Raw genomic sequence first — 24,321 nt, 5'->3', positions numbered from 1 at the left:
ACTCCTGAAACCAATATTGCACTGTATGTTAACTAAAATTTAAATTAAAAAATAAATAGGGGCACCTGGCTAGCTCAGCTGGTTAAGCAGCTGGCTTCGGCTCAGGTCGTGATCTCACAGTTCGTGGGTTTGAACCCTGCATCGGACTCTGCTCTCAGCTTGGAACCCACTCTGGATCCTCTGTCTCCCTCTCTGCCCCTTCATTGCTCACACTTGCACGCACGCTCTCTCTCTCTCAAAAAAAAAAAAAAAAGCATGGTCCCAACGTCCTTTGGCACTCTTCCCAGGGAGTGGTGGGACCTATGTCCTTCTCCCCTTGAATCTGGGAGGGCTGTGGCTGCTTCCACCAATAAAACACAGTGGAAGTGCTGCTCTGTGACTGTGGAAGCTACGTTATAAAAGGCCACCTAGGTTCCTCCTGCTTCTCTTAGGACAGTTGCTCTGGGATAAGCCAGAGCCCGTGTGAGAAGTCAGACCACCCTAAGACTGCCAATGTGGCTGGAGAGGCCACATGGCAGTAGCCTCATCCACAGCCCCAGCTGAGCTCCCAGCCATGGGAGGGAACTGTCCTGCTCAGCCAGCCCAGCTGAGCCTTTCAGATGCCTCCAGCCCCAGACAACATCTGATAGCAATCATATGAGACCCTAAGTGAGAGCTGCCTAGCAGGCCTTTCCCAAATTCCCGACTCATAAAACTCTGAGCAAAATAAAATGGTGGTTTTTTTCACGCTACGAAGTTTTGGATAATTTGTTACGCAGCAGTAGTAATCCAAACGTTACCCTTAAATTGTTCCTGATCCTTCTCTTAGTCCCCTTCCCACCTTGTCACCCAGACTGAGCTCCTCCTCCACTAGACCCAAAGCCAGGAGGTGACTCCCTGGGCTCTCAGAATGCACTGGGGAAGCTGAGACAGGATGGCACCCCCTCCCTCTGGCCCCAAGAGGTAAATAGGAACTACTTGGCTTAACCTCATGGCCATGACCAACCAAGCACCTGACAGATGAGCTGCTGGGTGTCACCTCCACCCTGGTCCCTATATGGCCAGGGCCAGGGTATCCTTGGTGCCTGCCTCAGCTGGGCCCTGCCCTCAGCCCTCGGCACTCCATGTCTCCAAGACCCAGCCTCCTGATCCCCCGTCTGTTGGCCGAGCAAGTCTGGAGCTGGATGAAGACAAAAGAGCCCGTTACCAGAGCTCAGAGCTGCAGGAAGCTGTGGCCTTGGACATGAGTCAAGGGTACATCAGAGGTCTGTCATCTTGGTGAATGCCCACCACCATCCCCTATGGTTGGTACTTCATTATCCCCACTTGACAGATAAGGGAACTGAGGTTTAGGGAAGTTGTCTATTCAAGGTGGAGAGCTAGGAGGTGGCAGGTTGCCCTGGACAGCCTGGTGGTGGTCCTTGTGCATTGACTGCCCCGCGGAGAGCAGAGGTCCTTGGTGTGACCTGTTGGGGAGGGGGACACTTAAGCTGAGCCCTGAAGGATGAACAGACATTGGGAAGATGGAGAGTTCTGGAAAAGGCCTTGGGCCTTGGTTTCCTCGCCTTTTAGGTGGACATAATAGCAGTGCCCCTTCCCTAGGGCCACTTGAAGATCAAATGCATTGATAGAGGCATAGAGGGACCGTAGTAAGGTTCAGGAAATGCTCATTCTTATTGGCTCTGAATGTAAACAGTGTGAGCTGCTGGGTGTGCCCTGGTCAGAGGTCTGAACAGGTTCTGGAGGCAGCCTTCCAGTTCCCATCCCATCATTCAGGCCCTAAGGGGAGGGAGCTGGAGAAGCCAAAGGAAGCTAATTAATTTGGAACCCCTGAATTTGGGTTTTTCCTCGGGCAGCCTGGCATATTCCTCTTTTAAAGAACTCCACAACCTCTGTCGTCCGGGGTCCCTGCATCTTCCATCTGTGACAACCTGGAAGTCCTCCCTGATGTCTAACTTCTTTCCCTCCTGCTGTTCATTTTGTCTGTTGGGACAACGGGAGAGCTAATGCATCATGGTGGTTGGTGCTGGAGTCTGCAGGAATCAGGGCAGGTGCCGCCTGCATGTGGCCCACAGACGGTGGTGCTCAGAGAGGGCCCATCCTGGGGCATGGAGGCCCACCTGGCTCAGGATGGAGGGAGCCAGACCAGGCCCGCTGGACGGTGAAGTCAGAGGAAAGATCTAAATGGAGGGACAGGCCTTGGTAGGGTCCCTGTCTCAATGGCGAGAGGCTCCTCCCAGCCACCACTGAAAAGGAGTTCCAGGCAGGGTCTGTGAGGGCGTAGGAACCACCCTCTGCTGAGCAACACTCATGAGTGAGCAGATTCCCCTCCCAGATTCCTTCTGCAAAAGGAAAATTAAGCCGGGATGCTCTGGGGGTCAGGCAGGCCTGAGCTTGGGTCCCAACTCTGTCACTTACTAGCTGTGTGGCACTGAGAAAATCCCTCCACCGCCCTGAGCTTTCCTTATCTGCAACATGGGGACACCTTACCAGCTGTACAACCTTCACCAGCCACTTAGATAGTCGAGTTTCCCCTCTATCTGTTGAATGGGAATGATCCATTAGCTGTTTGATTGCCTTGAAGTCCCCTTGGCTGTGCGAGCCTCAGTTTTCTCATCTGTAAAATGGGGCAGGGAGGAGGCCGGAGTAAGTGCACTCATGCAGCCATAGCACCACCTAGGGGTGGGCAACAGGTGTTGGCAGCGGTCTGTCAATAGTTTCCCCTTCCTGGCTCCTGCTCCAAGTGTTGGGAAAGCCTTCCTCTTAGCTACCCCAGCCAACCCTGGACAAATACTGAGGGCTGACTGATGTGCTGGGGGCCGCTCCTGGGTGTGGCTACGTTTAGAAAGAGGGTATAGAATCTCAGCAATGCCGACCAAAGAAGGAGCTGCTGAGGTTCAGCTTGCCCAACCCATGTTTGTCCAAGGTCTGCTCTGGGTCAGGGGCTGGGCAGGAGCTGGGTGCCATGGCGACCAGGGTGCTTAGGCCCTCAGGGAGCTGTCAACCTGCTGCCCCTGTAGAATGGCCAGCACAGAGCACAGACTCAACAAGTATCTGTCAAATGGCTGAACGCAGCCCTCCTCACCAGCCTGCCCTGAAGGTCCGAGACTGGGTTTGCTCCCTGCAGACCAGGAGGGCCCCTTCCAGAGAAAAGCCTGTCCAGCTTTGACCACCCAGACCCAGAGGGTTTTACAGCATCGGTGCCTCAGGAAGGCAGCACCTTGCTCAACAACTTGGGGTGCTTCTGAGCACCCTGGGACTGCCTCCAGATGTTCTGATGTCTGGGTGGGAGTGGGGGCTGGGCTTCAACAGGCCTCAGTAAGGCTCCTCTCTTCCTTTGGGGCTGGAGAGGAAGAGAGTCCTGGGAGTTCAGTGGGGGTGTGGGAGGAAGAGGCTGATTGCTCGGCCCAAGAGTCCCTCCTCTCCCCCGGCTGCTCTCCATCTGGCCAGAAGCCTCCCCCGCTGCCCCAGGACAAGGGCCCTAGTGTCTGCTCAGCTCCTGGGCAAACAGCAGGCCTTTCTGTCCCTCCCCTCTTCAGAGTGCCTCAGCCTTGACCCTTCCCTGCCCCCTTGGGAGGGCATGGCACACCCCTTGCTGCAGGACCTCTTCCTTCTGAATGATCCAGAAACAGAGGCCGGCAAAGCTGGCATAGGAGCAGGTCCTGTTTGGGAGGTGAACCCCTATATTTCAGTCATTCCCAGTTTTGGCCAGGCAGCCCAGGCAAGGGCCAGCTGGCAGGGCCTGGGTCCTGCCAAGGTGGGTGTGGGGCGTGGCTGGAGGCCAAGACCCAGCCCAGGTGGACTTGATGTCATCTTGTTCATCTCCTGCCAGACAAAGGCCGCTCCTGCCTGGTCCTGGCCCCCGGGAGATTTTCCATGCTGGCCCCCTTTCCCAATAGGATCACTGGGATGATGTCCCCCCTCTCCTTCCAACCGGCCTCCCTTGTTGGCAGGTGAAGTGCGGAGGCCCGGGCATGCTCACAGAGGCCTGTGCAGCTTCCCCACAACGGTGTGGGGCCCTTTTCCCAAATCTGGAAAGAGGCAGAATTGCCAGAGGCCTGCCCTCTTCTTGGGGGCTCCAGCATGCTGACTTGGTCATACGGATGGGGTGACCTGGCAGAATGACTGGGGATTGCAGTCAGCCTCCACTGTAACGTCCACCACTCCCGACTCTGACTTCAGGAGGTTTTGAGCTCAGTCCAGCCTCCTGTACTTCCTCCTCCGGGCCAGTGGGTGTAATGGGTACTCATTAACTGAGTATTCAGTTGGGGAGGGGACTCAGGCATGATCTGTGGAGAGCTTGATGAAATCTTCTGCCTTATCAATGTTCCCTCCTTGGCAATCCTGTAAAACAAAATCCACCATTAGACGGTCATTTCTCTGGATCCACAAGCACTTCTCTTTATTAAGACCCTCAGGACGACGCAAATAAAGACAGTTACATAGAATATTTGCCGACCGCACTAAGGGCTTTACAAAGTAGTTCTTTATGCTAGATATTCTCCATTCACGCCCTCCCCCCAGGGCCACTGACCACTCTTCGGTGCTTGCTCTGTGCCCTGGGAGGCTGACCTCTGTGGCCTGAATTATTTAGGCTCCCTTTCCCTCGGAGCAACGAGGGGCACTAGCAAAACTGGAGGACAGGAGGGGAGAGAGAGGTCTGGGCATTTGTTCTGTCGGCTACTGTTCGGGCGTGGAGTGGTAACAGCTCTCTGCCGTTGTTAGCGTCCCTTCCTGGGGCCCTTAACCCTAGTCTCACATCCATTCATTAACTTCTCTTTAGCCCCTCGTCGGGGATGCGGTGGCGGTTTCCTGCCAGGATCTTACTGATACGGTGCTGTATTCTTACTTTACACACAAGAACACGGAGGGCCAGAGAGGCCGACGGCTTCTCTGTACAGCTGGCAAGTGGTTCCAGCGGCCTTGCTCCGGGACTTGTGCTCTTCGCTGTTTGTGAAGGTGCCCGGGGACGCCTCACACCTTACCTGCCAGCACACCTCGGGGCAGAGGAGGAGGGAAGACCTGGCGTAGGGGCCCCTCAGTTTCAGGGCTGCAGAACCAGGGTGCTTCTCCTGCAAGAGGTCAAAATTAGAAGGAATCACGCTTCCTTCTGTGACCCGCAGGAATCCCAGAGCAGATTCTTTTATCTCTCCCTTCAGCAGCCCAGGACCACGTGTTAGGGTTAACTGGCCGCATTCTTACAGCCGGTTTCCTCTCTGGTCCCTTGCATGTCGTAGGTGGTCTGAGACAAATAGATATGGCCTCGATGACTGGGGCGTGGGGGTGGGGTGAAGGCAGACAGAGCAAGTATTGTTTCCTTTCAGGCTTCCTGAGAGGGTGAGTGCGTGAGTGTGTGTGAGCGTGTGGATGAGGGTGTAGGAGTGAGGGTGTGAGCGTGTGAGTGTGTAAGCATGTGTGAGGGAGAGTACGTGAGTATATGAGGGAGAGTGTGAATGTGTGAGGAAGAGTGTGTGACTATGTGAGGCGAGGGAGGGAGAGTGTGTGAGTGAAGGCTCCTGTGAAGGCCCCCGGTGGTGGCTGAGCGGTTACTGTGGGCCGGGGTGCCCGCCCAGGGCAGCTTATGGCATGGGGAAGGAATTCTCTGGGAAACCCAGAGGGCTTGGGCTGGCACCCCACCCACGGCGGGTGACCGGGCTGGGTGGTTGCTGCACTGAGTCAGTCCTTCTGGCTCCTCCTCTCCTGGCCCTGCCTCCATAACAGGAGTGAGAGGCAGAGGAACCCCTTAAGAACTACCTGTTATTTTCTCCAAACCACAAGATGGCACAATTAACATGGGGGGTGGCATTCCTACCACGCCCCCGCACCAACTGCGGTCCTGGAGGGCCAGAACAAAGTTAAAGAACAATCAGAGCCAAGGGTGAAATCTGGGAAGGCGATGCAAACTCTGTTTACAAGAAGTAACCTGAGGCCCAGAGAGGTCTGTACCCTATGCAAGGTCACACAGCAGAGCTGGGAAGGAGTCTCCAGGAGGCCGTTGAGGTGGGGGCACACGGGTGAAGGAGGACTAGGGTTCACAGCTGGTAGCCAATTGTCTTCCTGCCCACCTCTCCAGTGTTCCATCTGAGTCCAGGGAAAGGGTCTGAGCATCACCATCCTTTCTTCCCTCACCTCTTCAAGCCCAGGTTGGACAGACAGTGGAGATAGGGCTCCTGGAAGTCTTCCTGCTGGCTCTTGGGGGTGATGCCTTATTTTATAACTTTACATTGTATCATTATAATATGCTTTATTTTAATAAATAGCATCTTTATTCTTATATTAGAAAATGTTTTATTTGTTTTGAGACAGAGAGAGAGAGAGAGAGAGAGAGAGGGAGAGAACACTCATGTATGCATGAGCAGGGGAGGGGCAGAGAGAGAAGGAGAGAGAGAGAGAATCCCAAGCAGGCTCTGCACTGTCAGCTCAGACTCTGGGCTTGAACTCACGAACCGTGACATCATGACTTGAGCCAAAATCAAGTGTCAGATGCTTAACCGACTGAGCCACCCAGGCGTCCCAAACATCTTTATTATTATTTATGTTGGCTTATAGGCTATATATCCACGTTGTCCGAAATTCAAAAGTTAAGAAAAGAGATGGCAAAAGGTAATTTCCCCCAACGTAGCCCCGCCCCCCAGGTCCCCCTGGGAGGTCCCTGCAATCACTGGCTCCCTGTGCAGCCTGAGTTTGGGATTTCTGACTAGAGTTTCTCATCCACCCTGTTTTCCCTCTAGGAGAGGCTCCCATAGGAGGTGGGTGCAGGTCCCCACCTCCACTGAGGTTGGGGCCTGGAGTAGGCAGACCATTTGCCTTGGGGACGTGGTGGTCTCCCTCCTGGGCATGAATTTGGCCCCAGCTTAATAGAATCCTGCTCAAGCCACTCAGGAAGGGTGGGGCCTGTTGCTTCTCCTTTTCAACTGCTTAAAGCATCCCCAGAAGCTCTGTACCCTCCACCCATGGGATCCAGGCACCTGACACCCTGAGCTGGGGCTCCCACAGTCTCCTTTTATCTCCTGGTGTAACTTAGATGCTTTCCTCACCTTCCTCTTCCTTGACAGTTCAAATCGACACAGACTTGTGCCTGGCTGGCTCAGTTGGCAGAGCATGTGACTCTTGATCTGGGGGTTGTGAGTTCGAGTCCCACCTTGGGCGTAAAGCCTACTTAAAAAAAAATCCACACGGACTTGTCAGGCACCTACTATGTGCCTGCCCTGGTCTGGAGACACAAAGTGAAGAGCTCACAGTCGGCTGTGGGAGGCCAGAAAGGACAGAGATCATTACAATTCAAGGTAGCCCGTGATATGTTCCATGGTAGTGGTGGGGGAAGTTAAAAATTCCACATTAAAGAGTCTGACAATACATAGTGCTGGTGAGGGTGTGGTTCAGTGGGCACAGTCCCAGTGGCTGGTGAGAGGGTGAGTTAGAACAGCCACATTGGTGGGGCGCCTGGGTGGCTCAGATGGTTGAGCGTCCGACTTCAGCTCAGGTCATGATCTCACAGTCTGTGAGTTCGAGCCCCTCGTCGGGCTCTGTGCTGACAGCTCGGAGCCTGGAGCCTGCTTTGGATTCTGTGTCTCCCTCAATCTCTGCCCCTCCCCCGCTCACAGTCTCTCTCTGTCTCTCTCTCTCTCTCTCTCTCTCTCTCAAAAATAAACATTAAAAAATATTAAAAAAAAAAGAATTTGGCAATTCTAGGAAGGACGTACCCTGTGACCCAGCAATTCCACTTTTCAAGTTCTCACTCTAGAGTTTTTGAAAATTTTGACATTATTCTCAGTAAGCATACACTGAGCCAGAACACAGAGACCACATGCTAAACTCTCTGATAGTTACCTGATGTGTGACACACACTATTTTCTTTTTCCTGCTATGAATATATAGTTGCAGTTTAATGCACGTTGTTTTCTAATCAATTTTGAGTATTATTTATTTGTTTATTTTATTACTAATTATTTTAAGTAGGCTCCACGTCCAACGTGGGGCTTGAACTCACGACCCTGAGATTAAGGGTTGTGTGCTCTACCGACTGAGCCAGCCAGCCAACCCCGATTTTGAGTTTTAAAAATGCTGACCTTCAGCCACGAAATTGATCTGACCCGTTAGTAGGTCTCAAGCCATAGTCTGAACAATGCTCTCACGTGTATGCACAGAAGAAGGCTTAGTGCAACATTGTTGTCATAACAAAAACTCAAGTGGGGCTTTCATGATCCACAAGCGAATGGATAAACAAATTGTGACATGGTCAGAAAGTATCACACTGTCACACCACAGCTACATGTATCAAAAGATAGACACAGGGTGAAACCATCTAGATAAAATATAAAACCCTACAGAGTGATGGCATATTATTTTATGATTATGATATACCCACATTATTTACGAATACATCCCTATGTAGCATAAGAACTGCACAAAATGATACCCACATCAGGATAGTGGTTATCTCTGGTGGGAGAGGGAGGGGAAATGGAGTTGGGGTGGGGGGGGAGCATAAGGAACTTCATTTTTTCAGGTTCAGTTCTTTAAAAAATATATTGGAACCCAAATTTGCCAAATATTAACATTTGATAAAGCTGAAGGAAAGGTACCGGCCCTCACTCTGTTTTTAATATTTTATTTAATATTATTATTTCTTAAAATATTCCGTGATAATACTTATAGGACATCAGGAAAGGAGTTTTATTCTGACTGTGGGAATAGAGAGAGGGAGTGTAGAGGGAAGCCCATGAGCCCAGGCGCAGGGATAGGAGTGGATGAGGTCCTGAGTAATGAGAATGAACACCTAGTCCTTCCTAACAGGGGATCCTGTGCTGATGGATGGCTTTATCCCACTTCCCTCACGTGTCGGCACCACACTCTTCCCATTTAACAGATGAGGAAACAGAGGCCTTCCTATTGAACAGATGGAAACAGAAGCTGGGATTCGAACTCAGGCCTGTGAATCAGAGCCTGCGCTCTTGAGCAGTCTGCACCATGGTTCCTCCTTGAGGAGCCATCTTTGTGTCTGCCCAGGGGGCAGGGGTGGGGAGGGATGGAGACAGACAGGGTCTGGTGTGCTGAGCTAAGATGTGTAGGCATTATTCCGTCAGGGATGAGGAGGTTCAGGAGGATTTCAAGCAGGGGAGCAGCAGAGTGAACTCACTGCAGCTGTAGCATCTGTTCTTAAAAAAAAACCTTTTGGGGGGATGCCTGGGCAGCTCAGTCGGTTAAGGGTGGGACTCTTGATTTCTGCTCAGATCATGATCCCAGGGTCTCAGGATCAAGGCCCGCATTGGGCTCCCAGCATCTGTGGGCTCTATCAGTGGAGGCCTGACTTCTGGAAGCAAGAAGAGCTGTTCCAGCAGGGCTCGCTCCAGGGATGGACATCTCCAGCTCCAGTGCTGTGTGGGGGTACTGGAGAGACTACTGGGCTGCCAGTCAGGGGCTGGGCTTCTGGCTCCAGCTGCCATGAATATACGTGTGTGACCTTGAGGTTTGGTGCTCCTTCTCTGGGCTTTTGTCATCTCTTTTTGGCAGAGAAGTCTGGATGAGGTTTTTCCAAACTGCAGTTAAATGTTTGGTTACATCAAAAAAAGCAATTAAATGGGTCACAATCAGTATTGAAAAACAAAACAAAATACAGAAATAGAACAGAAAATATCAGAGTGCATCACAGGTCACAAGGGTAAGTATTGTTTTGTGAAACTATTGTTTCACTTACATATAGGGGGTAAGGGGGTGGACTGCTCTGATGTAAAATGTATTTATTACTATGGGTCCTGATAAGAAACTAAAACACTGAACTCAGCAATCCTGGAGGTATTCCCTCCCACCCCCCAATTCTAGGGGTCTTTGTGAAAAAGCCACACACCCAGGACTCTTCTCTTCATTCCCCTGGGTCAGCAGCTGTCTCTTTGCTCTTAGCTGCCTCCACCCCTCCCTGGGTCTCTCTTCTTCCTGCTTCAATCCAGTCCCCTCCTCCCTTTCTCCCAGGGACAAGCCCCCCTTCACCCCCCTTCCCAGGAAGTCCGGGTGGGGATTTCAGAAGAATAAATGTGATCCAATGGGGGTGGCTGTGGGCACTCTGTGCCAGGAGTTAAGATAAAAGGACTAAGAAGCAAACACCCAAGCACCCAGGAACAGAACAGAAAGTAGGCGAGCTGGGGACGTGGGTTTGAGGGCAGGACTTCGTGAGCAAGAGCTCGGCGGCGACACCGCAGCGGGTCACTCCCAGAGGGCCAGCACCGGCCTTGTCATTGTTGGCACTCGGTGCGCTATTAGCGAGAGAAGGTAGCTTTCTCTTTCGCCACTTCCCCACCCCCCTTTAAAAAGAAAGACAGAAGGAGCCAAGAGTTTGGGAGCCAACTCCTGGAGAGGGAGCGGCCGAACTGATTCGGAAGTTGGATCTCTTTGTACACAGGAATGTGGAGAGAAAAAAACAAAACCCACCCCATTGCTTCATTTCCCCTCCAAGCCCAAGCACTTTCTATTGTGCAATGAAAAGGCTTTTCACGTTGAGAAAAATGAATCCCGATTTGCGCTGCAAAGGAATGAGCGCGCCTCTTGGTGCGAGACGGCTCTCAGCTGGGACGCTCCCGGGTCCTCGGCGCGCGGTTCAAGGTAGCGCCCGCAGGGGCGCTGGACCCCCTTCCGCCGGCGCCCGCACTGGCTCTCACCGACCCGAGGGCAGAGGAGTAGAGAGCCCGGGGAACCCCAAGGGGAGAGAGCCCCCATACGGCTGGGCCTCCCAGGGATGGCGGTTCCGCGAGTCTGTCTAGGGAGTCGCTGGAGCTGGAACTCCGAGCCCGGGAGCCAGCGGGAGCTCCAGGACTCCTCGGAGTAGCGCAGGGCAGGCGGCTGGTTCGGCGCCCGGGAGGCCTGGCCCCGGACGCGCGAGGGGCGCAGGGCGCGGGGAGGCGGGCAGGCGCACATGGGTGCAGGCGGGCCGGCGGCGGTGGGGTGCGGGGGGGGCCGGGGTGTGGCTTCCCCGCCTCCCGGGCGGGATTTGCATGTGTGTGTGGCGGCCCCAGACTTCCTGCTCCTTCTACACTGCAGGTACGCGCGGGCCGGGCCGGGCGGGCGGGCGGCGGGCGCGCCGAGACGCGGGCACCTCCTCACCCGGACGCCACCAGCGGCTCCCGGGCCGCGCCGCGCCGCCTTCCGCTCCGGTGGCCGCTAGCCCGCCCTGGCCGCGCCGAGCGCCCTGCTCGCGGGTGGGGGCGCGCCCCTCCGGCCTCCACGGTCATCTCCGTCCTCTGCACCGAGCCTGGCCTCGCGCCCCTTGGCGCTCCCACCGCCCCGGGTCCCCGGAGGGCCGCAGCCATGAGCGAGATGTCCAGCTTTCTCCACATCGGGGACATCGTCTCCCTGTACGCCGAGGGCTCCGTCAATGGCTTCATCAGCACTTTGGGGTGAGTGAGCCGAGTTCGAGGGGGGCGCGGGCAGGGAAGGGGCGCCGTAGGCCCTGGTACCAGTTGCGTGCGTCCTGCCGCCGCCCCCCGACAGAGGACCTGGAAGTCCCCAGCTTCAGGGAGCGGGTAACGGCTCGCCTCCTTCTTTTAGAGAAAGGAAGTGAAATGTTTGCCCAGGTAGAAGTCGGGCACGCTGCGGGAGTTGGTAGGAGGCGCCCCTTAGGCGAAGCCTCCACCCTCGCGCTCTCGACTTTCTTCGGAGCCGGAGGAGAGGTTGAGACTTCCTCTGCAGGTGGTCCCGGGGCGGGGCAGGTGGGTGGCTGGGGCCTGAGTTGGGGAAGGCATCCGGGCCTGGACGTGACTGGCTGGGGGGGGGGGGGGGGGGGGGGAGGGGCGGAGCTGTGGGGGAAGGCAGGGGCAGCTTGGAGCCCGAAATCCTCTTGTTAGGGTCCAGTCGCACCTTTGAAGGGTCGCATCTTTTCCTTCTAGCTCTGTCCTCCCCTGCCCCCCTTAAGTAGGAGTGCCTTCTCAGCCCTCCCCTACCAAGAATCCTAGGTCCTGGCCCCTTCTCTCCGCCTCTCCCGGTCAATTTCCTGCGCGGCTCATCTGGCGCCCCTTGGTCCCCGGTCCCAGGATCTCCCGAGCTCTTTACAAACATTAATTAATTCTGGCCATCACCCCCCAGGGTCTGGATAAGCAGGGAATCTATTCAAGTCCCTGGAGAGGCCTAGGCCTGAAGCAGGCATAGGGCAGGAAAGGAATTAGGCAGAGCCAATAGGTTTATCTTCAAAGGAGTAGTTGGGTGAGTCGCACGGGCGGTGGGGGCGGGGGGCAGGGGGGGAGTGAGGAGGTAGAGTGGTTTCTCCACCTCTCCAGCCAGGCTCCAGGGCAGGTCTTGCTCCCTTTGTCCCATGTTCAGTCTGGGGACTTGTGTTAAGTTGGCTCATCTTCCAACCCCCCCCCCCCCCCCCCCGGCTGCCTTTAGGATAAACGCACCCTCCTCTGCTCTCCCTACGCATCAGGACACCCGCCAGCCACAAGGTGCCTCCTCTCTGGGGGTTTTGGAGGACAGCCCTGGAGCCCTCAACCCAGGTCTGGCTCTGGACCTGGCCTGGCTCACCCCTGAGGCTGGGAAGTGGGAATCACCTGGTTCTCTTGATGTCTCCCAGGGTATTTGGGAGTTTGGCTTTAGTCCGGTAGGAAGGGGAATCCAACAGGACTGGGGCTTGGAGGGCTGGCTCTGCCAGCAGAGGATTCTGACTGGGAATGCCAGCATACCTGCTCTCCTTATCCTTCTTGGTGCCTCTCTCGTTCCCCTCCCCGTTCAGATGTGGAATCCCCAGCCACATGTCCTCGCCCTCACTAGATTTGACTTCTCTTGCTCCTTTCCCCAGAGGATGGGGGTGGAACCACATCTGGGCCAGCATCTGTGCAGGCCTCCCCCAGAGAGCACGGGCCGGGGGGACCCCTTGCTGCTCTGGCCAGGGCTGCTGTTTGAAACTACTAGCCTGCACATAGTGTGCACACAGTAAACACCTCCCATAATGCTGAGGGAAGGAGGAGAGAATGTGGGGGAATTGGGGGCAGACGGAAGCCCCCCACCTTGTGTCAGAACAGCACTGGGAGCTTTTGGCAAATGATCATCTCCACTGTTGCTTAGTGCCTGGTTCAGGGCTGAGCACAAAGTGGGTGGGGTTAAAAAAAATTTTTTTTAACATTTATTTATTTTTGAGAGACAGAGAGAGATAGAGCACAAGCAGGGGAGGAGCAGACAGAGAGAGAGAGACACAGAATCCAAAGCAGGCTCCAGGCTCTGAGCTGTCAGCACAGAGCTGGATGCGGGGCTTGAACTCACGGACTGCGATATCATGACCTGAGCTGAAGTCAGCCACCTAACCAACTGTGCTACCAAGGCACCCCCCCTTTTTTTTTTTTTTTTTAATAAATGTTTATTTATTTATTTTGAGAGAGAGAGTGCAAAGGCAGAGAGAGGGGGAGAGAGGGAGAGGATTCCAAGCAGGCTCCAAGCTGTCAGCACAGAGCCTGACCCAGGGCTTTGATCCCACCAACTGTGAGATCCTGACCTGAGCTGAAATCAGGAGTCGGATGCTTAACCGACTGGGCCACCCAAGCACCCCCGAAGTGAGTGGTTTTTAAGTATCTATGAGATCTGTCAGAATCAGGGGAAGGATCTTCTGCCCTCCACACAGCCCTCATCCCCTCAAAACAGATCTGTCACCTCCCAACACAGCTCCCTCCTGCCTTGGCCCTTCCTGCCCCCAGGAGTGCTTCCTCCAGTCCATTTTGAGCCTGGGGCAGGACATGGTGACCTCCGATAGCACTTCTACTCCAGGGTGCCTGTTCCCTATGCAAACACCTCCAACAGCTCCTGACTTTCCACCGATGGATGCCCCCCTCCCAGCTTGGCATTCTGGCACCCTCACTTAATTTCCTATTTTTTTCCCCCATTCACACCCTCTGAAGTTCTAGGTGCACGATACTACCCTGATTCCTGGAACCTACCCCACGCTCTAGGTCTCTTTACCTTTGCTCCTGGGTTGCCCCCGCCCTTCAGCCAGTCTCCACCTGGGTAAATCTGACCCACCCTTAAGACCTCATGCGAAGTGACCTTTTTTGAGAGATCCAGCTCCTCCTCCCCCAGCCTGGCAGAATTAACCCTTCTTTCTCTGTGCTTTGCACTGCTTAGCACAAACTCCTCTCTGGGATTGTGTTGCTTCACGATTAGTTGGGGATTTTTCTGGAGGGCCATCTAATGCCGGGCAATTTGCCAGGATTAACTAATTCATTACACCATTCATCCGCTCAGGCTGTCCGCAGGCACCGTACTGGGCACGGGGGGCCTCTGTGGCGAAAGAGGGAGCCTTGTGTCTCACCTTCTGGGAACTCAGTCAATGAGAGAATGATTTCTAAGCACTGCTAAGTCCTCCCTACTCAAAGTATAGTCCTTGGTCCAGCAGCAGGAGCGTCGCCTAGAAGCTTGCTACAAGTACAGAATCTCTGACCTCTGCCTGTCCCTCGGAAGCTGCCTGCTGATCCCCATGGGATTTGGTGCCTTAAAGTGTGAGCTGCACTGCTTTAAGTCATTCTCTCTCTGCCCCATCCTCGCCAGAATCTTTCTGGTGGCCCCAGAAAGGGGCCCCTTGGCTTTCACCCTGACTGTGGGTGCCCATGTCTGTGATTTGAGTGAGTTCCCAGGCTAGTCCAATGTTTGATCTCCAGGAGGTGCCCAGTAAGGGCTGGATGAAATGAATTTGTTGAAGACAGGGGCCCCCTTGGTGGGCAGAGGAGCTGGTCAGCTGGGAGATTGGGGGGGGGGCATGGGTGGAGGAGGGAGTCCGGGGCAGCCTTCAGTTTCTGGCCAGGCACTACAGGGCAAAGTGGAGGAAGCTAATTAGAGCTGCCTGAATAATTAGAGCTCCTGGTGAAGATTGTACATTAACTCCAGGTTGAGAGGATGGGAGGGGTCTGGGCAGCAGATCCTGGAGCAGGTCGGGACCTTGGCAGGGAAGGGAAAGCAGGCCCATGCCTGTTCTTGGCAAGAGAGTGTGGCCAGGACCACTGCCTTGCGCCTCATCCTGGGTGGAAGGCAGCAGAGGCCAGGGCTGGAGCGACTGATCAGGGCCAGTGAAAGGTGGAGGATTTAATGCGACTCCTGGCCAGTGGCTGTGGGGAACTGGCCCTGAGTGTGCAGGGTGGGCCCCTCAGAGTCTGACATCCAGTTCCTTGCAGGTCTCTCTGAGTGGCCAGAGGGGTGGGCCTTGGCCCACAAGGAGTAAGTTGGGGAGTGCAGGTGAACTGGGTCTTGAAACTGAGCTCCCATCGTTTGTCAAAGTGCCTTCCTTGCTTGGAGTTCCATTTGGGGGCTTTCAGGGCCTCCGAACCTGTATTGCCCAGGGCTGGGTGATCACAGGGAATAGGGTCAAAAGATGCCCCCCTTGGGGTTCTCTGTCCACCTTCCAGCCTGATTCACTTCCCCAGAAGGGTGGGCACTGGAGGTCAGCACCCAGAAAACATGGAGGTAAATACGGAGGAAGCCCCAGGTCCCCAGGGTCAGGACCCTTACATCAGTAGTCCCAGGGGCAGGGTTCTCCTGCTTTGTCACTAACTCTCTGGTTGATTTTGGCAAGACTCTGCCTTCTCAGAGTGTGTTTCCTTCAGCCTGATGTTCTCTAAGGTGCTCTGCACCTGAGAATCCCCTGGTATCTTTAATTGTTTTTTTCTTTACATCTTATTTATTTTTGAGACAGAGAGAGAGAGAGCACAAATGGGGGACGGGCAGAGAGAGAGAGGGAGACACAGAATCTGAAGCAGGCTCCAGACTCCGAGCTGTCAGCACAGAGCTGATGCGGGGCTCAAACCCATGAACCGTGAGATCATGACCTGAGCCGAAGTCAGTTGCTTAACGGACTGAGCCACTCAGACACCTCTCCCCTGGGATCTTTAAGAAAACATTTTTTTTTCCAGCTTCCAAGTCCCATGTCAGACCAACTGGGGTCTAAGGGTTGGATTTTTTAAAAACTCTCCAGTGATTTTACCTGGGGTGGGGATCCCTGATCTAAGGGCCCTTCTAGACTGACAGGCTGTAGGGAAGCCTACCTGGTCCAGAGGACCCATCTCTTCACCTTCATCAGACTTCTTTTTTTTTTTTTTTAATTTTTTTAAATGTTTTATTTATTTTTGAGACAGAGAGAGACAGAGCATGAACAGGGGAGGGTCAGAGACAGGGAGACACAGAATCTGAAACAGGCTCCAGGCTTGGAGCTGTCAGCACAGAGCCGGATGCGGGGCTCGAACTCACAGACCTCGAGATCATGACCTGAGCCAAAGTCGGCTGCTTAACCAACTGAGCCACCCAGGCGCCCCTCATCAGACTTCTTTAAGCCATTTAACAAAGCTTTATTGAACACCTACTATGTGCCAGGCACTGTTCTAGTCACTGGGGAGTCAGTAGTAACCACGATAGAGTTCCAGCCTGTTCCAGTCTATACAATGGGGAGCTGGGTGAGATGGTCTATAAGGGCCCTTTGAGCCTTAAGTCTCTGAGACACACGTAATTCCAGGGGGGAGGGCACTGCCCCTCCCGTGGAGACTACATTCCTGGAGCAGATTTCAGACCTGCCTTTGGCTTTCATTTAATTGTGATTTCACTGGAGATGCCGGACTCCTTTCACCTGGAGATGCCCTGGGGCACAGGGCAGGGTCTGGGCCTCAGCTAGGCCAATTCATGCAACTCGTTTTTTGAAAATACATATTTTTTTGTTAAAAAAATAATATATGGGGCACCTGGGTGGCTCAGTCGGTTAAGCGTCTGACTTCAGCTCAGGTCATGATCTCACAGTTTGTGAATTCGAGCCCCATGTCAGGCTCTGTGCTGATAACCCAGAGCCTGGAGTCTGCTTCGGATTCTGTGTCTCCTCTCTCTGCCCCTCCCCTGCTTGTGCTCTGTCTCCCTCTGTCTCTCAAAAATAAATAAATAAATTTAAATTAAAAAAAAAAGTTAAAAAAAATATATATGTTCCACAGAGAAAACTGGAAAAACTCAAAAAAATGATCTGTGATACCACTGTGACTTATATTAACATTCTGCGTGTGAATCTTCAAACCTTTTATTTACACAAATAAACAGTTACAAAATGATGTCAAACCGCACATATGGCTTTGTATCCTGTCATACAGGGGGGTGGGTATGTTAAGCTGTATTTTCTTATGCCCACACGCCATTGTTATAGCTGCATAGTGTCCCTCGGTAAGATGTATCCTCATTTATTCAAGCAACTCTAGTATCGGGCATTCAGGTTGTTTCTAAAGTTTGGCCCTTATAAACAATCCGCACTGAACATCCTAGTCCATACATGCCCTAACACTTGTCCGGTTTTCCTCTCAGGCTAAATTCCCAGAAGTGGAATTCTGAGATCAAAGAAAAAGCGCATCTTTACATCACAGGCTCTCTCAAAACTCTGCCTGTTTCTCTGGCGGTAGAGGTACTGGGAAGGTGACCCTGTGCCTCAGGGGCTCTATCCCCCCTTCATGTCCTAAGTTTGGGGGTGCTGTACTAGGGGGTGTGGGGAGAAAGACCAGCTTCCACCCTCAGAGTTGGGCGTGGTGACCGTGATGGAGAGAGGAGGGGTGAACTGGAGAGTGGGGCTGTGTGGGGGTTGCCTGAGGGCAGAATCCGCCCCAGGGTTCCACGGGGAGGTGGGGGCAGGGACGCCAGGGACCCAGGCTGCATCCAGCTCTCAGCCTTAAAGAATCCTGCTGTAGACACTTGCTCACACTCTGCCCTGCCCTACATTCCTGACCCTGCATCCCCTCCCGACTTGGCCCAGTGGGGCTATGGGGTGGGTGGGGCAGTGGCTTGGGTTGGGGGTGGGGTGATGTGCTGGATTTTAGGGTGAGGCCACACCAGCGCTCTGCTCTCAGCTCAGGGGGAAGTTTCTGGGTTTCGACTGCCCCTGGGCCCGCATATGGAGCCCCTGCAGTCCACCCCGGGCCTGTTGTCCACGCAAACACCCCATGTGGAGCTGGGGGGCTCCTCCCTGGAAGTGGGGGCTGTGAGAAAGGAGGGAAGGAGGTCTGGGAGAGGGGAGGTGGGCAGAACCCAGACCTCCAGGAAGTTCGTCTCAGGCCTCTGAATGTGAGTTCCGAGTCCCCCTGAATGTGTCATGCTGGCACTGGTACCCAGCACAGAGCCCCTGCAGTCACAGTTCCCTGCATGAAGGCCCCTGGTTTAGCAAGGCTAAAGGACTTGCCCTGGTTCACGTAGCAGGGGCCTTTCACACTGGAGACTGTGGGCACAGAGATGAGGCTAGGCCTTGACTACACAGTGAGCCCAGGGTGTGGGTGGGGGATGGGGCTGGGGCTGGGTGGGGACACACTGCAGAGGGCTTTCCACCTGGGGAGACAGTCAGGAGGGACTCCTCAGGGGACAGAGCAGAGGAGCACAGTGATCACAGTGGTGTGTAAACGTAGGTATTTTTTTGGCTATCAGGTGGGCAGAGCCAGAAGAGGCAGTGAACATGAACCTCAGCCCTGGGGGCAGCTGCAGGTGCTGGGGCAGTATATTTGGTTCGCAAATCCCTCCCATTACTCAGCCAGCCAGCCGTCACCCGCTTCCCCCAGCCTGTAGGAGAGCTGTCCTCTCCAGGCTGGGAGTCTAGAAACCGGTGACGGGAATGATCTAGGTCATGGAAGGCAGAATTCAGTCTGTGTCTCAGAGATGCTGCTGCTGCTGGCAACGGGGAGACTTTACAGAGCTTTTACAGTGGGTGGCCCTGGCCTTCACTTAGGCTGTCACTTTGGTCCCTCACCTCCAGCCAGAGGCATACATATAATTCAAAAAAAGTAAAAAGAACCATTTAGAATTACCCATATGCCCGCTACTTAGACGATAATTGCCCACATTTTGCCATATATGCTGCATCTATTTTTTGCTGAAGTATTTTATGGTAAATTACATAATTGCATGTTTTCGCCTCTAAATACTTCATTACACATCTCTAAGAAATAAGGGTATGTTCCTGTGTAACCATAGTACTGTTACCACACCCTTCAATAATTTCCTAATAGCATCCAATACCCAGTCTGTAGTCAGATGTGCCCCATTGTCCTCAGTCTGTCTTTGACCACTGGTTTCTTTAATTCAGGATCCAATCAAGGTCCACATGTTACATCTGATTCTTATGCCCCCACCTCGTTCTTTCCCACGATGACACCGAGTTCCTGACAAGACAGGGTGGGTTATGCTATAGACCATCTCACTTTCTGGATTTTGCGGCTCTGTTTCCCAGAGAGCTCTGCGGCAGTCTGGAGCCAGGCAGGCCAGGCCTCAGGGCCTGCCCTGCTGAATCCTAAGGCCTCAGTTACTATGTCAAGCAGGACAGGACAAGTCCAGTTCCGGGTTATGCAGAGCAGGAGAAAGGCTTGGGCCAGCAAGGCCAGTGGGTGAGGTGAAGGCCGACCAGCGGGGCAGCCCCTGTTTAAACTTTTCTGTCTCTTCTCAGCTTTCCCTCTTGTCTCTCCAGCTCTCCGTCCCTCTTCTTAGCCTAACAGATACATCTCCCTGTGTACCGAGCAGCATTGTTGAGACCCTGGGACTTACCAGAGTCCACCAATCCTGAAAGCCAAAAACCCAGGCCTGTGGGCAGAGGCAGCTCCCTGAAGGCTTGCACATTAGCCCGGGATTGTTCTTTCTTTCTTTCTCTTGTTTTTAAAATGTTTATTTTTGAGAGAGAGAGAGAGAGAGAGAGAGAGCGAGCAGGGGAGGGGCAGAGAGAGAGGGGGAAAGAGGCCCCAAAGCAGACTCCGCGATGATAGCAGAGAGCCCGATGCGGGGCTGGAACTCACAGACTGTAAGATCATGACCTGCGCCAAAGTCGGACACACTGAATGAGCCACCCAAGTGCCCTGCTCTTTATTTCTATTGGACCAAATTTAGTCATTTTTACCACCTCCATTATCTCTGGAAATATTCTTGGAGTTCACTGAGTGTGTGGCTTACTGTCCTTTTTAGACTTACGCTCTCTGAAGAGGAAGCCTACCTTGCCTGCCCTTAGGTCCAGGGAGTCTATCTCTTAGCCTTCATCAGACTGCATTAAGTCATTCAACAAACATTTACTGATTCATGCTTGTTTTAAGTTCCATATACTGGGCTCTCTGGTGATACATGGTGGATCCTTCATAAAGAAAGATATGTAGAGGTGAAGTAAATGGATGTTTTTGTAGGGATGCAGAAATGAATTTCTTTTCTCCGATGAGCCAGAGATCCGAGCCAGAGATCCATCCCAGCCAGTGAACCTGGTTTCCTCTTCCAACATTCCTCCCCACCCCCACCTAGTGGGTGGGACTTTGGGTATTTGGAGAAAGGGATTCTAAGGCCCTCATCCACCACCAGCCAATCCCAGTATTCCAACAGGGCCTGCATTGGGAGAGGCCTTCCATGGATCTGGCCTAGATTTTTGGGGTGGTGGCCAGTGTCCTGGTCTGGGAGTCAGAGATCTGGGGTCTGGAACTGACTGTTCCTTTAACTTGTTGTGTGACCTGCTGCTCAGTTTCCCCTCCATGCCTCAGTTTCCAGGCCAGATTGGGAGGGGCTGACTAGAGTCCCTCAGGCATTTCCCAGTCTATGATTCCCCCTCCTGTGGCTTCTGTGATAGTGGCCATGTTGGTAGGTGCAGGTTTTGATTCAGGCTCTTCTGATAGTCACCTGACCCACTTCTAGGTCCTTTCTTCCTCCTCCTTATCTAATCTTTCCAGACAGCATTGACCCGCCCCACTGCCTTTTCTATGACTCCCACCTGGATCTCAAAGTCCAGCCAGGGCAGAATGGGGCCACTCTGGTCCCTGGATGCATTTGCCTTCCTCTCTTCCCTTAGACTGAGGTCTGGGGGTGCAGACCCCATGGACATTTCAGGGACGGCAACCTCCGCCACAACTGTGTAGAGCAGAGTTTTCAACCATCTCTTCTTCAGAGGGTCCAGGGCAGCCCTGAATACAGGCCTCCGGCCAGACCCCTCCCCACTTGCGCTCATCTCTCTCTGCCCACTTCGTGGATGCCCTGTCGGGCCCTGCATGGTGCAGGCTCAAACTGGCTTTGTGCCTCCCAGCGGATGGAAGGCTCACAGTAGGGACTGTCCTCAGGGCTGCTGAGTATCCTCTGGGCTGGCCCTGAGGTGGGGAGATGCAGGGGTCTAGGACATGACTCCTGTCTTCAGGTCACTCAGCATGTTGGGTATGAGCTTCCTGATGGTAGAGATGACACCCAGCACCTAATGGCTTCTCTGTAAGGTTTTGTTGAACCCATGGAGACCTCGGTTGTACACGTGCCACCAACTGACCAGCTGTGTGTGTGTGTGACCGGAGGGGGTAGGGTGATGGTAGTGTTTAATTTCACTCCTTGAACCACACACTGGACTGTGGTAAGAACAGAATTAGGTATTGGATATAAAATATACAACAATTTACAACGTGTTCCGCACACTGGTTTTTCTAACGTGGTCGTGGCTGGGGTGTCACCTGCTTTTAGATGAGGAGCGATGTGGTGGGAATGGGCAGGGAACTCTGCAGGAGTCTAAGCACTGCCTTGAAAATGGCAGGGCTTGGCAGGGCTCGGACAGGGACAGGGATTCTGGTGTGCAAACGCCTGGAGGTGGGACGATGAGATCAGCGGGCTGGCGGAGGGTGGGAGTCAACCCTTCCCGGGACCTCAGGCGGAGACGGAGACCGAGACGCGCTCGGGAGAGGTCAGGGGTGGGGTGAAGCGACGCCGCCGCCACCTCCCTCTGGAGAGCTCGGCTCTCCTTACAGCGCCAGGTGCGCACGCGAAGCCGCGCACCTGAGATCGGTGTCCGGCTCCTTTAATCAACGCAGATTCCCCCCATGAGGAGAGTGCGGGGGTACGGCCCCCGGACGTGGGTGCCACCGGCTGGGGAGGGGTCCGGGGCCGCCGCGGGGGCAGCTGGGCAGCGCAAGGGAGGAAAGCGCGGACGCAGCGCACGTCACCCTCCCACCCCCGCGCGCGCCTGCAGTCGGAGGCAGGCCCGGGCGAGGCGGCGCGGCCGGGTGACTGCCGCACGTGGGGCGGCGAGTTTCGCCGGGCGGTGGGGAAGGGGCGGGGCCTGGCGGCGGGGGCGGGGCGCCGGGAGGGCACTGCAGACGCCGGGTAGGCGGGTTCCGGGGGAGGGGCTGGAGGGGCGCTCGCGACCACAGTCTGGCCGGCGCCCCCGCCCGGACTGCCCCCTGAGGCGCCCCCTCCGTCAGAACTTACCTGTCGTGGGTCCCGGCCCTCGGGCCTCCTTCTGGCCTCAGGTCTACCTGCAGCCCATCTGATAAGGACTTTCCTGCTTAATCTGTTAATGGTTTCTCGAGGCGCCCCTCCCGCCCCTCCCGACTGATAGCCTGTTCAGGGGTTGCCTCAGTCTTAATGAGTACACACAGAGGAATGGAAGGAGGCTTTCGCGGGGGCGCTTGGGGACATTGGAGACGCTAAACATTCTGCTGACAGCTGCTTTGCTTACAGGCTAGGCGGGGAGCTCCCCTATGCATCAGATGGGAAATAAAATGCTGAGTAGGGCAAGGTGCCATCCCTTAGTTGTTCCTGGGGAGGGGTACGGAATGTAGCCCAGCGTTCCCAGGCGATGTTGATTCTGCTACTCCGGACCCACACTTTGAGGACGGAGGGGGTGGAATGTGAGAGCCAGGAGGACCCTCTGAAAGTCCCATCTACTGACCTTGTTTTCTTGATATCTCCCGGGAACACCCCTGCCTCTTTTATCCTCCCACATGGCTTGCCTCTCTGCTCTGGTCCCTCCTACAGACCGTTCCTGCCCTCTCTCAGCTGCAGGTGGAGGATGTTTTCCTTCCCAACCTTGTTGAAGTTCTCCTCCTGGAGGCCATGCTCCCCTCCTGATCAATCCCTCCCTTTCCCTATGTGTTTTTAGCCTGCACTCCCGCACTCCATGGGGCACTGGGGAGGGGCTGAGTTGGAGATATCAGGGCTTCAGAAGCTGTGCCAGAGTGGGTGGGGACAGAAGGACATCCGCGTAATGACAGGGCAGATTTGTGCCAGGGGGATTAGGAAAAGCACGCCAGGCATCCGAATTTACATGTGTTTTTCCTGCACGTGTGGCCCAGACAAGGAGTCCCCAGGGGAGTCATGGTGGGGTCAGGGCGAGGGTGGACTTTCCTCAGACAGAATCTCTGAGGAGGGGACCACCCCAAGGCCTTGAGCGCTGGACAAGATCGGGGCTGTTGGGGGCTACCCCAGCCTCTCCTCAGCCACACTGACTTCCATGACGCCCTATGGCTGTCCGGCACCCCCTGGCCCCCAGTCCTGGCCAGTGCTTCCTCCCCTCCCCCATCAAAACATATCCATCCTGTGTCCCCTTCCTTCAGGGCTTTGCTAAGAGGCAACCAGATAATCTGATTCACTAATGTCTTACAGGAAATTCTATGAATTATTCAAGGCTCTGTACAGCTCCTGCCTCTTCTTTCACACCTCTGATTGGCCAAGCTCTGACCTGTTCCTTCCCTGAATTTGGACAAAATCCACAGTTGGTACCACCAGTTGGCACTCATACATATTCTTTATATCATTAACTCCTCTGAGTATGTGCTTTGTCTTCCCAATGAGAGTTTAAACTCCCTGAGGCAGGGACCTTATCTTTTGCTTCTTGTATACTTTCCCTAGCAGCTAGCGAAACGAATTAATTCGCTCACTATATAGTCCATGCGTGCCTGCCCTGTGCCCGGCAGTGGTCTAGATTCTGGGGATACAGCAGGAAGCAAAACAGACACATCCCTGTCTTCATGGATCTTCCATTCCAAGTGAGGGGGGTTGTGACCAAAATAAATAAGTAAAATATAGAGCAGGCCAGGTGGTGAGAAGGACTATGGGAACAGTGAGGCAGGGAGGTGCATAACGGGTGTGAGAAACAGCAGTTTCCAGTTTTAAAAAGAATCGGGAGGGAGGGAGGAAGGGTGTTCAGGGGAATGGGTCATTTGAGCCGCCATCTGAAGGAGTTGAGGGAGGGAGCCAGGAGGGTGTCATCTGGGGGCAGACAAAAGAGCCAGTGCCAAATCTCCTGGAAAGTTTGAGGAGCCTGGAGGAGGGCGTTGGGCTGGAGCAGAGTGGGCAAGGGGCAGGGGGAGGAGATGAGGTCAGAGAGGTGAGGGCTGGGTCATGTGGGTTTAGGCCCGTGTGAATTCTAGGCTTTTACTCCGAGATGGGTAGTTCCGGAGGATTCTGAGCAGAGGACTGCCCTGATTTGACTCACCTTCTCAAGTAAAGGTGTGTGTGCTGTGTGGGGAACAGGAATTAGGGGGTTAAGGGGGGACATCAGGAGATCAGTGAGGACGCAGTTACACATCCAGACGACTGCGGGTGGTGGCTTGGGCCAGGTGGTGGTGGCAGTGATGAGAAGAGGTCATAGTCTGCGCG

At 54.3% G+C, this 24,321-nt stretch overlaps 1 protein-coding gene across 4 annotated transcripts in view; it reads left to right on the top strand.

The window, feature by feature from the left end:
- The first annotated feature begins 11,154 nt into the window (after window positions 1-11,154).
- ITPR3 (inositol 1,4,5-trisphosphate receptor type 3) overlaps window positions 11,155-24,321 on the top strand; it is a 66,779-nt gene continuing 53,612 nt past the window's right edge. For 2 of the 4 annotated variants that reach the window (XM_047101387.1, XM_047101386.1), the window contains exon 1: window positions 11,163-11,366. In XM_047101387.1, the coding sequence (XP_046957343.1) occupies window positions 11,278-11,366 (89 nt within the window). In that variant the 5' untranslated portion in view covers window positions 11,163-11,277. Of the gene's footprint in view, window positions 11,367-24,321 lie in introns of all 4 variants that reach the window. The other 2 variants (XM_047101390.1, XM_047101388.1) reach the window with 2 other exon arrangements.

This window comes from Lynx rufus, unplaced genomic scaffold, assembly GCF_022079265.1.
Source record: "Lynx rufus isolate CCGP_SWC_20201006 ecotype Redwood Valley unplaced genomic scaffold, mLynRuf1.p SCAF_6, whole genome shotgun sequence".
Lineage (NCBI taxonomy): Eukaryota > Metazoa > Chordata > Mammalia > Carnivora > Felidae > Lynx > Lynx rufus.
Note: the sequence above shows the minus strand (reverse complement) of the source record. Positions and strands in the feature narration are given on the sequence as shown.